We start from the raw sequence: 12990 nt of genomic DNA, 5'->3' as shown, positions 1-12990 counted from the left end.
GTTGGAAGCTAATGACTCCATGAGACATCAAGAAACAATGAAGCAAAGTCAAAGAGAATGACAAAGTAGAAGAAAATGTGATATGTCTCATCAGAAGAACAAGTGACTTGGAAAATAAATCTGGGAGAAATAATTTAAGAATTATTAGACTACCTGAAAGTCGTGATCAAAATAAAAGAGTCTAAACATTGTATTTCTGCCCTCACATCTTAGAGCCAGAGGTTAAACTAGAAATTGAAAGATTCTGCTGATCACCTCCTGTAAGAGATCCCAAAATGAAAATTCCAAGGAATATTATAGCCAAATTCCATGATTCCCAAGTCAAGAAGAAAATATTTGAAGCATCTAGAAAGAAACAATTCAAATATTGTGGAGCCACAGTCAAGATAACACAAGATTTAGCAGCTTTTGTCTTAAAGGAGCACAGGACTTAGAATATGATATTCCAAAAGGCAAAGGAGCTAGGATTACAACCTACTCAGCAAAATTGAGTACAAAATAGTTCTCACTTTAAATAAATTTGAATTACTCAAATTTGACTCCTGAGCAGGCTGCAGGACCCCATGCTGGCCCAGGTTCCAGCTTCTGGCAGGGGCAACAGCAATGCCAGTACAGCTTTGCACCAGGGGTTCTTTGCTTCCAGCAGTGAGGCCACTACAGCTGCAGGGACCCCAGTCACTGAAACTGCTCTGGCTAGAGGGGGCCAGATTGCTGCACAGCCCCATGAGGGGAGAGGGATGTCTGCTGAATGGTCTACTTAACATTAAGTGAGAACTGGCTGTATAATACTTCAGAGGAAAAAATGGATGTTTAATGAGATAGGTTTTCAAGCATTCCTGATGAAAAGACCAGGGCTGAATAGAAAATTTGGTAGTCAAACATAGGACTTGAGAAGCATAAAAAAGTATACATGAAAGAAAAATTAAAAGGGATTCAGTAAGGTTAAACTGTTTGTGTTCCTGTATAGGGAGATGATACACTTAACTCCCAAGAACTTTATCATTATTAGGGTAGTTAGGCATCCATATAGACACAGAGTACAGGTGTGAGTCAATGATGTCGGATGATCTCAAAAAAAAATGGATTGAGAAAGAGGGATGCCCTGGGAGGTGGGATAGGAAGCATGGGGAAAACATCTCATGTAAAAAGAGGCATGCGAGGAAAAGCTTTTACAACAGAGGAGAAAATGGGACGGCAGTGGAGAATCTTGCACCCTCATCAGATTTGGTTCAAAGATAGACATAATACATATACATACATATATGTATACACACAGACATAAATATAAATACATACACAAACTGAGTTGGGTATAGGAATCTATCTCACCCAACAGGGAAGTAGTAGGGGAAGAGAATTAGAGAAAGGAGTGGAGGAGATGACAAAAGGAAGGGCAAATTAAGGGAAGGAATGATCAGATTCTTGCAGAGGGACAGGATGAAAAGAGAGATAGATAAATGGAAGAAAATAGGGTGGAGGGAAATACACAATAATAATAACTGTGAGTGTGAATGGTATGAACTCACCCATAAAACAGAAAAGGGTAGCAGAACGGATTAGAAAGCAGAATTCAAAAACAGGTTTACAAGAGACATAATTGAAACACACAGTTAAAATAAGAGGCTAGAACAGAATCTATTCTGTTTCAGCTGATGTTATTTTAAAAAAAAAAGAAAGCAAGGGTAGCAGTCATGATCTCAGACAAAACAAAAGAAAAAAGCAACTTGATTAGAAGAGAGATAATCAGGGAAATTACATTTTACTAAGACATTGAAGTAGATGGTAAAATAGACATTAAAGTAACATCAAAAAAAATTTACAGCAAATTTCTTTGATAAAGTCCTCATTTCTCAAGCTGAGTCAAATTTATAAAGGTTGAGCCCTTCACCAGTTGATAAATGGTCAAAGGATATGAATAGGCAGTTTTCAGAAAAAGAAAGCAGAGCTATCTATAGTCATGAAACAATACTCTGATTCACTATTTATTAGAGAAATACAAATTAAAACAATTCAGAGACCCTACCACATACTTATCAGAAATAACAAATGATGGAGGGAATGTGGGAAAATAGGAACACTAATGAATTGTTGATACAGTCATAAACTGGTCCAGCCATTCTAGAGAACAATTTGAAGATGTGTCCAAAGGGCTATAAAACTGTGCATCTTTGACCCAGCCACACTGCTACTAAGTCTGTTTTGTGAGAAGTAAATTCATTTGGACCCCTGCTCTATTCCAATCATTATCAATCAATTTGATATGATTCCATAGGGGCAGTGATTGTAAGTTCTGCATATTAGGTTTCAGAGATATGAGCTACAGATTCTAAGTTCACTTGCTTAATCATAGGAAGTTAACTAGAGGTCCACCCCCCTTGTTTTTCCTTGTCATGGTGACCAAGTCCAGTGTGATGGAGGTGACTCAACTACGTGGAAAGTCCTCCAATTTATATTTGTGCATCTGGACCATTCTGTCTTATCTAACATGAGCAGGTGACCATCTTATGACCACTTAGTGGAAATGCCCCATGCTTTGTCCAACCTGTGACCCTGCTGATATAGTTTTGCTTATTTTAACCTATGTATCATATGTTAACCAATGGAATTATTCTGTATTTGGTATAGCCATTCTTGGATGTCTAGATTTCTAGCCTTATAAAAATAGAAAGGAAGGGGGCATCTCAGATCATGAGGGGACCATTTACCTTTTAATAAAGTACCATTGGCTCAGAGTTCTGCCTTACTCTCTTTTATTGTAGGTTGGACAATTTAATCCCAAAGATATCAAAGAAAAGGAATAGGATCTATATGTACAAAAATACTTATAGCAGCTCTTTTTGTGGTGGCAAAGAATTGGAAATTGAGGGGATGCCCATCAATTGGAGAATGGCTGTATGATTGTGCTATATGATTGTGATAGAAATACTGTTATGCTCTATGACATGAGAGGGATAGGTTCAGGGAAAGCTGGGAAGACCTCTGTGAAGTGAGCAGAATCAGAAGATCATTGTATGTAGTAACAGCACTATTGTAATGATGATCAACTATGACAGACAGCTTCTGTGATCAATACAATGATCCAAGACAACTGGAAAGGACTGATGCTGAAAAATGGTGTCCACCTTCAGAAAGAGAACTGATGAACTCTGAGTGCAAATTGAAGTACGATTTTTTTTTTACTTTTTAAATTTTTCTTGCTTTTTTTTTTTGCAACATGACTAATATGGAGATATATTTTGAATGTATAATTGCTTGCCTTCTCAGTGGATAGGAAAGAAACTGGAGAGAGGGAGAGAATTTGGAACTCAGAATTTTAAAAAAGAATGCTAAAATAAATAATAAATTCAGAGGGGGGCGGGGAAGAGGAGATCCCACTACTTCCAGAGACAACCCATTCTTCTTTCAAGAAGTTCTATTTCAGAGTGGTAGATCAGTGGAATAAGTTAGGTACATAAGACATAGTCACAGGGGCAGCTAGGTGGCGCAGTGGATAGAGCACCAGCCCTGGAATCAGGAGGACCTGAGTTCAAATCTGGCCTCAGACACATAACACTTACTAGCTGTGTGACCCTGGGCAAGTCACTTAACCCCATTGCCTAGCCCCTCCCCCCCAAAAAATAAGACAGTCATCAGTGACTATAGTAATCTACTGTTTGATAAACCCAAAGACTTGAGCTTCTGGGATAAGAACTCAATATTTAACAAAAACTGCTGGGAAAACTGGAAAATAGTATGGCAGAAACTAGGCATAGATCAACATCTTACACCATATACCAAGATAAAGTCAAAATGGATGCACAATTTAGATATAAAGGATGATACTATAAGCAAATTAGGAGAGCAAGGAATAGTTATCTGTCAGATTTATGGAGAATGGAAGAGTTTGTGACCAAACAAGAGATAAAGAATATTATGAAATGCAAAATGAATAGTTTTGATTATATTAAATTGAAAGGTTTTTGCATGAGCAAAGCCAGTGCAACCAAGATTAGAAGTGAAGCAGAAAGTTGGGAAGCAATTTTTACATCCAATGTCTCTGATAAAGGCCTTTTTTCTAAAATATATAGAGGACTGAGTCAAATTTGTAAGAATACAAGTTATTCCCAATGTGAAAATATATGCTGTGACTGTATAAGTAAAGCCTATAGCAAATTGCATGCCATCTTGGGGAGGGAAGAGGAGAAAATTTAAAACTTGAAATCTTATGGAAGTGAACGTCGAAAACTAAGAACAAATTAATTATTTAAAAAAGAATACAGATAATTCCCCAACTGATAAATAGTCAAAGGATATGAACAAGCAGTTTTCAGATGAAGAAATTAACACTATGTGTAGTCATATGAAAAAATGCTTCAAATCACTTTTGATTAGAAAAATGCAAATCAAAACAACTCTGAGGTACCACATCACACCTATCAGATTGACTAACATGACTAAACAGGAAAATAATAAATGTTGGAGAAGATGTAGTAAAATTGGAACACTAATGCATTGTTGATGGAGTTGTGAATTGATCCAACCATTCTGGAGAGTAATTTGGAACTATGTCTAAAGATCTATAAAACTATACACACTCTTTGACCCAGCAATCTACTTCTAGGTCTATACCCAAAGAGATCATAAAAATGGGGAAAGGACCCACATATACAAAAATATTTATAGCAGTTCTTTTTGTGGTGGCCAAGAACTGGAAGTTGAGGGGATGCCCATCAATTGGGGAATGGCTGAACAAGTTGTGATATATGAACGTAATGGAATATTATTGTTCCATAAGAAATGATGAGCAGGCAGACTTCAGAAAAACCTGGAAAGACTTGTGTGGTCTGATGCTTAGTGAAGTGAGCAGAACCAGGAGAACACTGAACACAGTAACAGCAACGTTGTACAGTGACTAACTTTGATAAACTTAGCTCTTCTCAGCAATGCAAGGATCTAAGACAACTCCAAAGGATTCATGATGAAAAGTACTATCCACATCCAGAAAAAGAGTTGTGGAGTCTGAATGCAGATTGAAGCATACTATTTGCTCTCTCTTTTTTCCTTGTTTGTTCTTTCTTGTGCTTTCTCCCATTGGTTCTAATTCTTCTTTGCAACATGACTAATGTGAAAATATGCTTTAAAAAAAAAGAAACTCTGTTTCTTGGGAAGTTTTCTTATATCCATTCAACATCTGCTTTTTTGCAGCTACCATACATTTCTCTGAAGTCCATTGGAGATAAGCAAAAAATCCCTCTTCCCAATAACAGTCCTTCAAACACTTGAAGATTGCTATTATGTACTCCTACTAACTCCTCTTCTTTTGGATGAATATGACTAGTTCTGACTCATATGTCAGAATACACAGTCCCCCTCACCATGCTCTCACCTTTTTCTGGATGCTGTCCAGTTTGTCCAGGGTATTGTCAGTATAAATAGCCTGACTAAAATGGTGCCCAGAAGTGACCATAACATTAAAGATATGGTCCAACCAGGACATAGTATAGCATTGTTCCCTTCTTTTCTCTTTCCTTCCAGGTACTTTTCTAATAAAACCAAGAACACTTAAGTTGTCACCAAAAGAAAAAAAGGGAGGAGGGATGTGAGGGGCCATGAGAAGGCTTTTGTGTACAGTCCTGATGTCAGATGAAGGTTCAACCTAACTAAATGCAGAAAGGTTCCTCATTAGAAGCTTGGCCATGGTGATTTTTTTCCACCCATAAAACCTGTCTACTAAGGCATGGAGAAGAGGTTGCCATCTGAATCGGTGAGAAGAGTACACATATGAATGAATTCACTGACCCTTAAAGTTGAAGTATGAGTGCTTTAAAGGTAGCAGTACTACATTGCTGTCCATTTTGGCCAGTATGGTTCTGACTGCAATTTTTCTTTTACTAATAGAACAAGAGAGGGCTTAACAGAACTTATAGGTGATACGGACAGGGTGTGTGTGTGTGTGTGTGTGTGTGTGTGTGTGTGTGTGTGTGTGTGTGTGTGTAGGAATATATATAATTAGTATAATATGATATTATTTGTGTGTGTGTGTGTGTGTGTGTGTATAAAGCTGGAGACTTGAGATATCTGCCTGTCAGGGCCAGGGAAGGAGTACAACCAAGGCATTCCATGATGTGGATGAAGGCCGTGGTTTATGAGGTATTGGGGAAATCTTGATGGTCTAATTGGCCTTCCTTCTGTGATAGGACATTGGCAATCATTTAACTTCTCTCTGCCCTAGTTTCTATCTTACCAGTAAAAGTAAAAAGTTGGATTTGGTCACTGAAGTCTAAATCTACTTACTATTCTATGATCCTGTTTCTTGCCATGAAAGAGGCTAGGCTTTAAAACCCAGAGAGGATTCTTTTGTTGTTGTCGTTGTTGTTTTTGCAGTCACACTGGCACACATTGAACTTATAGTCAACTGCAATCTTTTTCACGTGAATTTGTGTTAAACTAGGTTCCATCCAATTACAATTAATGTTTGACCCTAAGGGCCAACCAAATGCCTTTTTTCCTAGCTAAATTTAGTTTTTGTTTTAGTTTTGAATTCAGTCCATACATCTTTCTAATATGTTGGGGGGTTTTAAATTCAAAGTCTGTCTTCCAGTTTCAGCTATTTCTTAGTATTATTATTTATAAATGTGATAAATGCCTTTTATCTTCATCCAAATTTATATAACAGATGAACAGGACAGGAACAGACTTCCATCCTACTTAACATTAGTCAGAGCTCTTTCAGTACAGTTATTCAATGAACTTGCTCTTCATTAGTACTATGCCTTTTGAAATCATAGACTTAGGGAACACTTTTGTGTGTGTCTGCACTGACAGGTACTTGAACCAAACACATGTAGTAAGCTTCACAATGTCAGTTATATGATTAAGCATTTATTAAGCACTCACTGTGTACCTGGCATTCTGCTGAGTGCTAGGAATACAAATTCAACCTCTGCCCTTAAAGAACTGATATTTTAGCATGGAAATACAAATTAAATTTAGAGGAGTGGCCAGGAAAGGGAGATTTGGGTCTGGGGAGTCACTGGGAGGGTGAATTGATGTTTAAGGCAGTCAGCTGACACACCTATTCCATAAGCAACGATTGTTGAAGGCAGAGAGGTGGTCAAGAGGAATTGAAATGGCCAAATTTACTGGGAAGTTAAAGAATGATCTGCTGCTAGCTGTATTTACAGGAATGATTTACATTTAATCACCAATCAAGAAGACTGGGGGGCCTCAAGACAAAGGTAAAAGGATTACCTTTCTCTGTGGGGAATGAATTTTGGAAGTACAAGATATAGAGGTCCTGTTGGGGAGCAGGCAACAACAACTAGTAAATGATAAGATAGCTGGATGGTATGAAAAGATGAAGCCGAAGTATGCCAAGTGGTACAGTTTATTGGAGAGGGGCAATTGGACAACCTGATAAAGTCTCTTGTCATACAACATAATATAATTTAATAGAAGGAAGTGTGTAATATATAGGGTTTGTTGTTTGTTTTTTAAAATTTTGTAGCTAGGTGGTGTAGTGGATAGAGCGCTGAACTTGGAGTCAGGAAGACCTGAGTTCAAATCCAGCCTCAAATACTTACTAGCTGTTCAATCCTGAACAGGTCACTTAACTTCTAATTGCTTCTTCATCTGTGAAATGGGATTAATAATAGCGCCTATCTTACAGGTTGTTGTGAGTATAATGAGATAATTGTAAAGCACTTTGCAACCATGAAGCATTATATAAATGCCAGCTATTGTTGTTAAAAAAAAATTAAAGTTAAGAGCTTTAATTCCTCGCTAATTAGAAGCTTCAGTTTCCAGAGTATCCAATTGCTTGAGAGTTCAGATAACTGAGGCTTTACTATGACATAAATTGGTAAATTTTACAGTTGCAAACTATCCCTTTCTACCATTTCATCCATGATTCCTTTTTTACCATCTACTGGTGACTCTAAAATAATTCTTTCCATTAAATTTTTTTTCTGGGTAGTCAGTTCCTGATTTAATTCATTCAGCCATACATTTGGGTTGCCTCTCATTCAGGTATTATATTCCCAGAGGATACAAACTAATTTTTAATATTGGTCTGATTGAAGTCAGGAGGACCTGAATTCAAATCTTGCCTCAGACACATAACACTCACTAGCTGTGTGACTCTGAACAAGTCATTTAACCCCAATTGCCTCACCCCCCCCCCAAAAATATATTGGTCTGAGTTTGAAATATTATTAAAAAGATAGTCTGTTCCCAAAAATTATACTGTATCTTTTAAAACCAATTATAAATGACTTTGATTATCCATGCTTCCAGTAATACTTTCCTCCTTTTTATTGGGTGCTGTCAACTCACCCTATTTAATAAAAATGCCAGGTGTACCAAGGTATCTGGCTTAAAATAATTTAATAACTATATGACAGGCTTGCAGGTAAGTGCTGAAGATGATGACTCTGCCTACAAACTGGAGGTGTCTTTGTTTCTACTTAGTCAGAGAGATGCTGGTGTTACATCAGTCTTCTCCTTGACAACACAAATTGTATAACTTTGGGGGGAAATGGGAGAAACAAAAAGAGGGAATATGTATATAGCATCTGTTACGTGCCAGGCACTGTGCTAAATGCTTTACGATTATTATCTCATTTGATCCTTTAAAATACAAAGAATGGCCTGTTTAAGAGGCTAATGGCTCTTAAATTTGGGTAGTTGTATTGAGATTTAAGAACTGTACCATACAAGATGTTTCAAACCCAATACATGTGAACAGTGGCTTTGTTAAACCTGCTAGAAAGTTCACGTCTTAACTTGAACCCAGATAGGTCTTCCATACTTGAGACTGATTTTCTATGTGTTATATCACATATGGTATAGAAATTCTAAAACCAAAAAAAGTTTAACAATAAAAAACTGGAAGTTTTATGAAAGTTTTACAAATTTTAAGTTGTTAAATTGACTTTTTTAAAGGTAATAACTTTATTGATAAAATATATAATCTTGTGTATTTAGTACATAAAAATTAATTCACTGCTGTATTTTAAATTTTAGATACTTCTGTAACAACTTTTTTTATTCCCTTTCCTAGAACAAAATTAAACTATAATCCTCCAAAAGACGATGGATCAACTTATAAAATTGAACTTGAAGGAATATCAGTAATGGTTATGAGAGAGATCCTGGATTACATCTTCAGTGGACAGGTATGATGAAAAACAGAAGGGAAAAAAGATTTAAAGACTTCTCAAGACAAGGGGGAGAGTTTCCTTTCATCACTTATATAACAAAGCTTTACAGCTACTGTAATCTTAGTTTTAAGTTGTATATATGACTGACTGGTAGGTATCATTTGCTGGCTGACAGCACTCCAGATGTATCCTGCCAGGGCTTTTCCAGGGCTTTACTCAGCCTAAAATCCCTCCAACTATGTGGACCACAGCAATAGAGTTGTAAACAGATGAAGCCATCTTGTCCAAGCAATTTATTTTACAGATGCAGAAATTGAGGTCTAGGGAAGTTGTGACTTTCCAATTTGCCATTCTGTTTCCTGCTCCCAGCATATTTCCAGGAATGTAAGGAAAAGGGGTACCTTGTTGCCCCTAGGTTTCTTTTCTTTTTTTTTGTTCCTTCAACCCCCTGGAAGTGTTATAGAGTTCACAGTATTTTCATTGGCCTTGAAAACCTGTTATATATAAAAGTCAGAATCTTGGATTTTAGAAATAATTTTGTAGAACTAGTCCTCTGTGACCATTTCCCCCAAACTGTGGCTAGTATATATACATTATACTTATCTCAGTCTCACTGATGATGACTTAAGAACACTGTCACAGGAGCAACTTTTTCTTACCTTAATTTTTTTCTACTTTTATATTCTAGTACTCTATATCTACGCCCCTTCCCCTATGTCTCCTGAATCTCTGGAGTAAGGGAGAAAAAAGTAATTTGAAACCCATTTTTTTTTCCTTTACTGTTACTTTCTGTACTCCAAAATGTCATTTGAAAGATAACATGGAGGACACACTTTTCCCAACAGTATAGGTTAGTATATTTTCATTCAATGAATATTAAGATGCTGCTATATATGCAAGGCCTTGGGTTAGGTTAGGCACTAGGAGAGGTGTTAAAATAAGACATTCAAAGGTCTTATGATCTAGGAAGGCAGACAAACCATACACAACTAACATAAGGTGGAATATTAAGGATTTACACATAAGGTGCTGTGAGTTCAAAGGAGGAATTACATTTAGCTACAGAGTTTCCTACTTTAGTTATGCTGGAATAGATTTGATCGATCTAATATATAGCAATAGTCTTTTCATCTCTATCCTTTATCTTTCCTTTATTTTACCTTCTTCCTCTTCTCTTTGATTCCCTTCCTTTTTTCCTTTTTCTCCCTAGCCAGTCTTTCAGTTACAGGTTTGCATACTGCCTATAGTCAAACAATGATCACCAAACATTATGAACTTTAGATTTGGTTTCATGACATTCCTCCTGAATTTAAGTTAATTTTGTTTTGCTTTCCCATGAAAGTACAATTTTGTGCCATGATTGGAAGTTAGTTCAACATGTATAGCTTGTTTTGAATTAAACAACATGTTAGCTTCCAGGTTGAATTTTAAAACCTTGTTTTAAACCTCTGTTTCATTCTCCCATTTAATTTAAAGTTGTAACTATAATATAGTATGCATACAAAAGGTTCTGACAAGAGTTTTATTCAATGTGATACATTTTGCTTTTTCAAGTATGTTTCTTGAGAAAACTTCCCCTTACCAAGTACTGATATGGCTTGAGCAATATTCCAGTCCCTGTCATATGACAGACAAGTCCAGCAACTTTGGGCACCTGTTGTCTAAGATTATTACAATTATATTTTGATTATACTGTGAGAAGCACACTAAAAATTGCTTTGATGATACTGTGGAATTATTTCTTTTCATTTCTGATTAAAGGTTAGGTACTTACTGACTCTTTGGGATGTTCTTAATAGTGGATAAGTGATTCTAGAAAGATTACAGAGGTCTTTTGACAAGTGGAGAAGTGGTAGGGGCCCTGAGGCTAGAATTGGAAGCCATTTGGGTGAAAATATAAGAAAACAAGATAAAAAAAATTCTTTCTGAAAAGCAACTTTTTGAGAGTTGTTCTGAAGATTGTTAGAAATTCAAATCTGTCTCTTATACTTTGTAGATCAATTGTACTACATGATGCTTAATATTCAAAATAATGACCAAAATATTACAAGATCCTGACTAAAAATTTGTTCAATATGCTGGCTTTACTAAAGCAAAAAAACAGACAAGATTTTCACCAGTAATGATGGTGATATTTTAAGAGCTAATATGTTAACCAGAGAATTCAGTTAACCAGGACATGCCATTCTTAAGAATTAAAGACAATCTCTTACCTCAGTGAGCATGTATTTTAATGGAGGACTTGTACATATAGTGGTATAGAAGGATATATATAGTGTAGCAGCAGGGGAGTTATAGAAGGGAAAGTGCTAGCAGCTTCTAGGACCAGGAAAAGTCTCCAACAGAAAGTTGTTTGAGCTAAATGTTGAAGGAAGCTATCCACAAAAGGCATATATTGTCCATTCTTCTTTTCCCACTTTTCTTGCTCAGGGTGCCTTCAACTTTTGCTTTAAAAAAAAAAGGTTGTCAGTGCTTTTGGTTTCAAGTGTTTGGAATTTAGTTTTGAATATAAAATATGTATATAAAATTCTTACAGATCAGGCTAAGTGAAGACACAATCCAAGATGTTGTTCAAGCAGCAGACTTGTTGCTGTTGACAGATCTGAAAACTCTCTGCTGCGAATTTTTGGAAGGTTGTATTGCTGCTGAGAACTGCATTGGCATTAGAGACTTTGCACTGCATTATTGTTTGCATCATGTACATTATCTTGCTACGGAATACCTGGAGACTCATTTCCGAGATGTCAGCAGCACTGAAGAATTCTTAGAATTAAATCCTCAAAAACTGAAAGAAGTGATTTCTCTTGAGAAGTTAAATGTTGGCAATGAAAAATATGTATTCGAAGCAGTTATTCGATGGATATCCCATGATTCCGAAATAAGAAAGGTACTGTAGAGACATTTGAAATTGGTAATGCTTCTAATTTGTCTTTCTGAGTATTTATTTTAGTTGTTTGTCTGTTTTGCTTTATCCTATTGTAAGAAGAAACTTACAAATTGAATTTAATTCAAAAAACTAAGTAAGCATTGGAGGTACAAAGAAAAAATGAAACAATCTGTGACCTCAAGAACCTTTCATTCTGTTGGAAAAAGTAACTCAAGCAATGCTTAGATTAAGGATAGTAACTGAACTGAATATAGTGCTTTGAGGTTTGCAAGCACTTGATACACATTACTTCATTTGAGCCTCATAGCAACCCATGTATAGTAAGTGTTAGAGATATTATTCCTATTTTATAGTTGATCAACTTTTGGAATGCAGCTTCTTAATAAGTTGGTTGTTTGGAACCCTTGAAATAGATAGAACCCATAGAAATAGTGCTATATAAAATGTGAATAAATTCCCATGCCAATCCACAGAGGTCTATTTAAAACAAACTGTTATTGTCTTCAAGTCCTAACTATACTATGGAATCCATTCATTCTTTGGTACATTTGTACTTAAGAGAATGTGCCTTATAAAGTTCAAGTGGGCTAACAATAACACACCTACTCCAACCATTTGAGGCTTCCCTCTTGCATTATTTAGCTTCTGCTAAGGTCCTCAGATAAGGGTGGTAGAGAGTAGAATAGAACTCAGAACTCATAGGTAGAGAAGGAAAAGATCAATTACATAGCAAGAAGTAGAAACTTAAAAGGTTCCTGTTAGGGCTCTGACCAGAAGTCCTGTAGGTTTATTTTCTTTGTTTACTCTGGAGGAAGAGATTTTGGTTAGAAGGGTTTTGTTTGGCTCCTATGTGTGGGTAGTGAGAGTGGTTAGATATCTAGTTCAATTGTGCACAGTAGCAGCAATATTGTAATGATGATTAACTATGAAAGGTTTAGCTGCTCTTATCAAAACAGTGATCCA

The 12990-nt window shown here is 36.3% G+C and overlaps 1 protein-coding gene across 1 annotated transcript in view; it reads left to right on the top strand.

The window, feature by feature from the left end:
• Positions 1-12990, top strand: part of GAN (gigaxonin) — a 76280-nt gene that overhangs the window by 26099 nt on the left and 37191 nt on the right. The window contains exons 2-3 of the mRNA XM_020992643.2: positions 9041-9155; positions 11677-12027. Coding sequence (XP_020848302.1) covers positions 9041-9155; positions 11677-12027 — 466 coding nt within the window. The remainder of the gene's footprint in view (positions 1-9040; positions 9156-11676; positions 12028-12990) is intronic.

Source organism: Phascolarctos cinereus, unplaced genomic scaffold (assembly GCF_003287225.1).
Source record: "Phascolarctos cinereus isolate Bilbo 61053 unplaced genomic scaffold, phaCin_HiC Scaffold_2;HRSCAF=192, whole genome shotgun sequence".
NCBI lineage: Eukaryota > Metazoa > Chordata > Mammalia > Diprotodontia > Phascolarctidae > Phascolarctos > Phascolarctos cinereus.
This window is presented reverse-complemented; position numbering and strand designations above follow the sequence as displayed.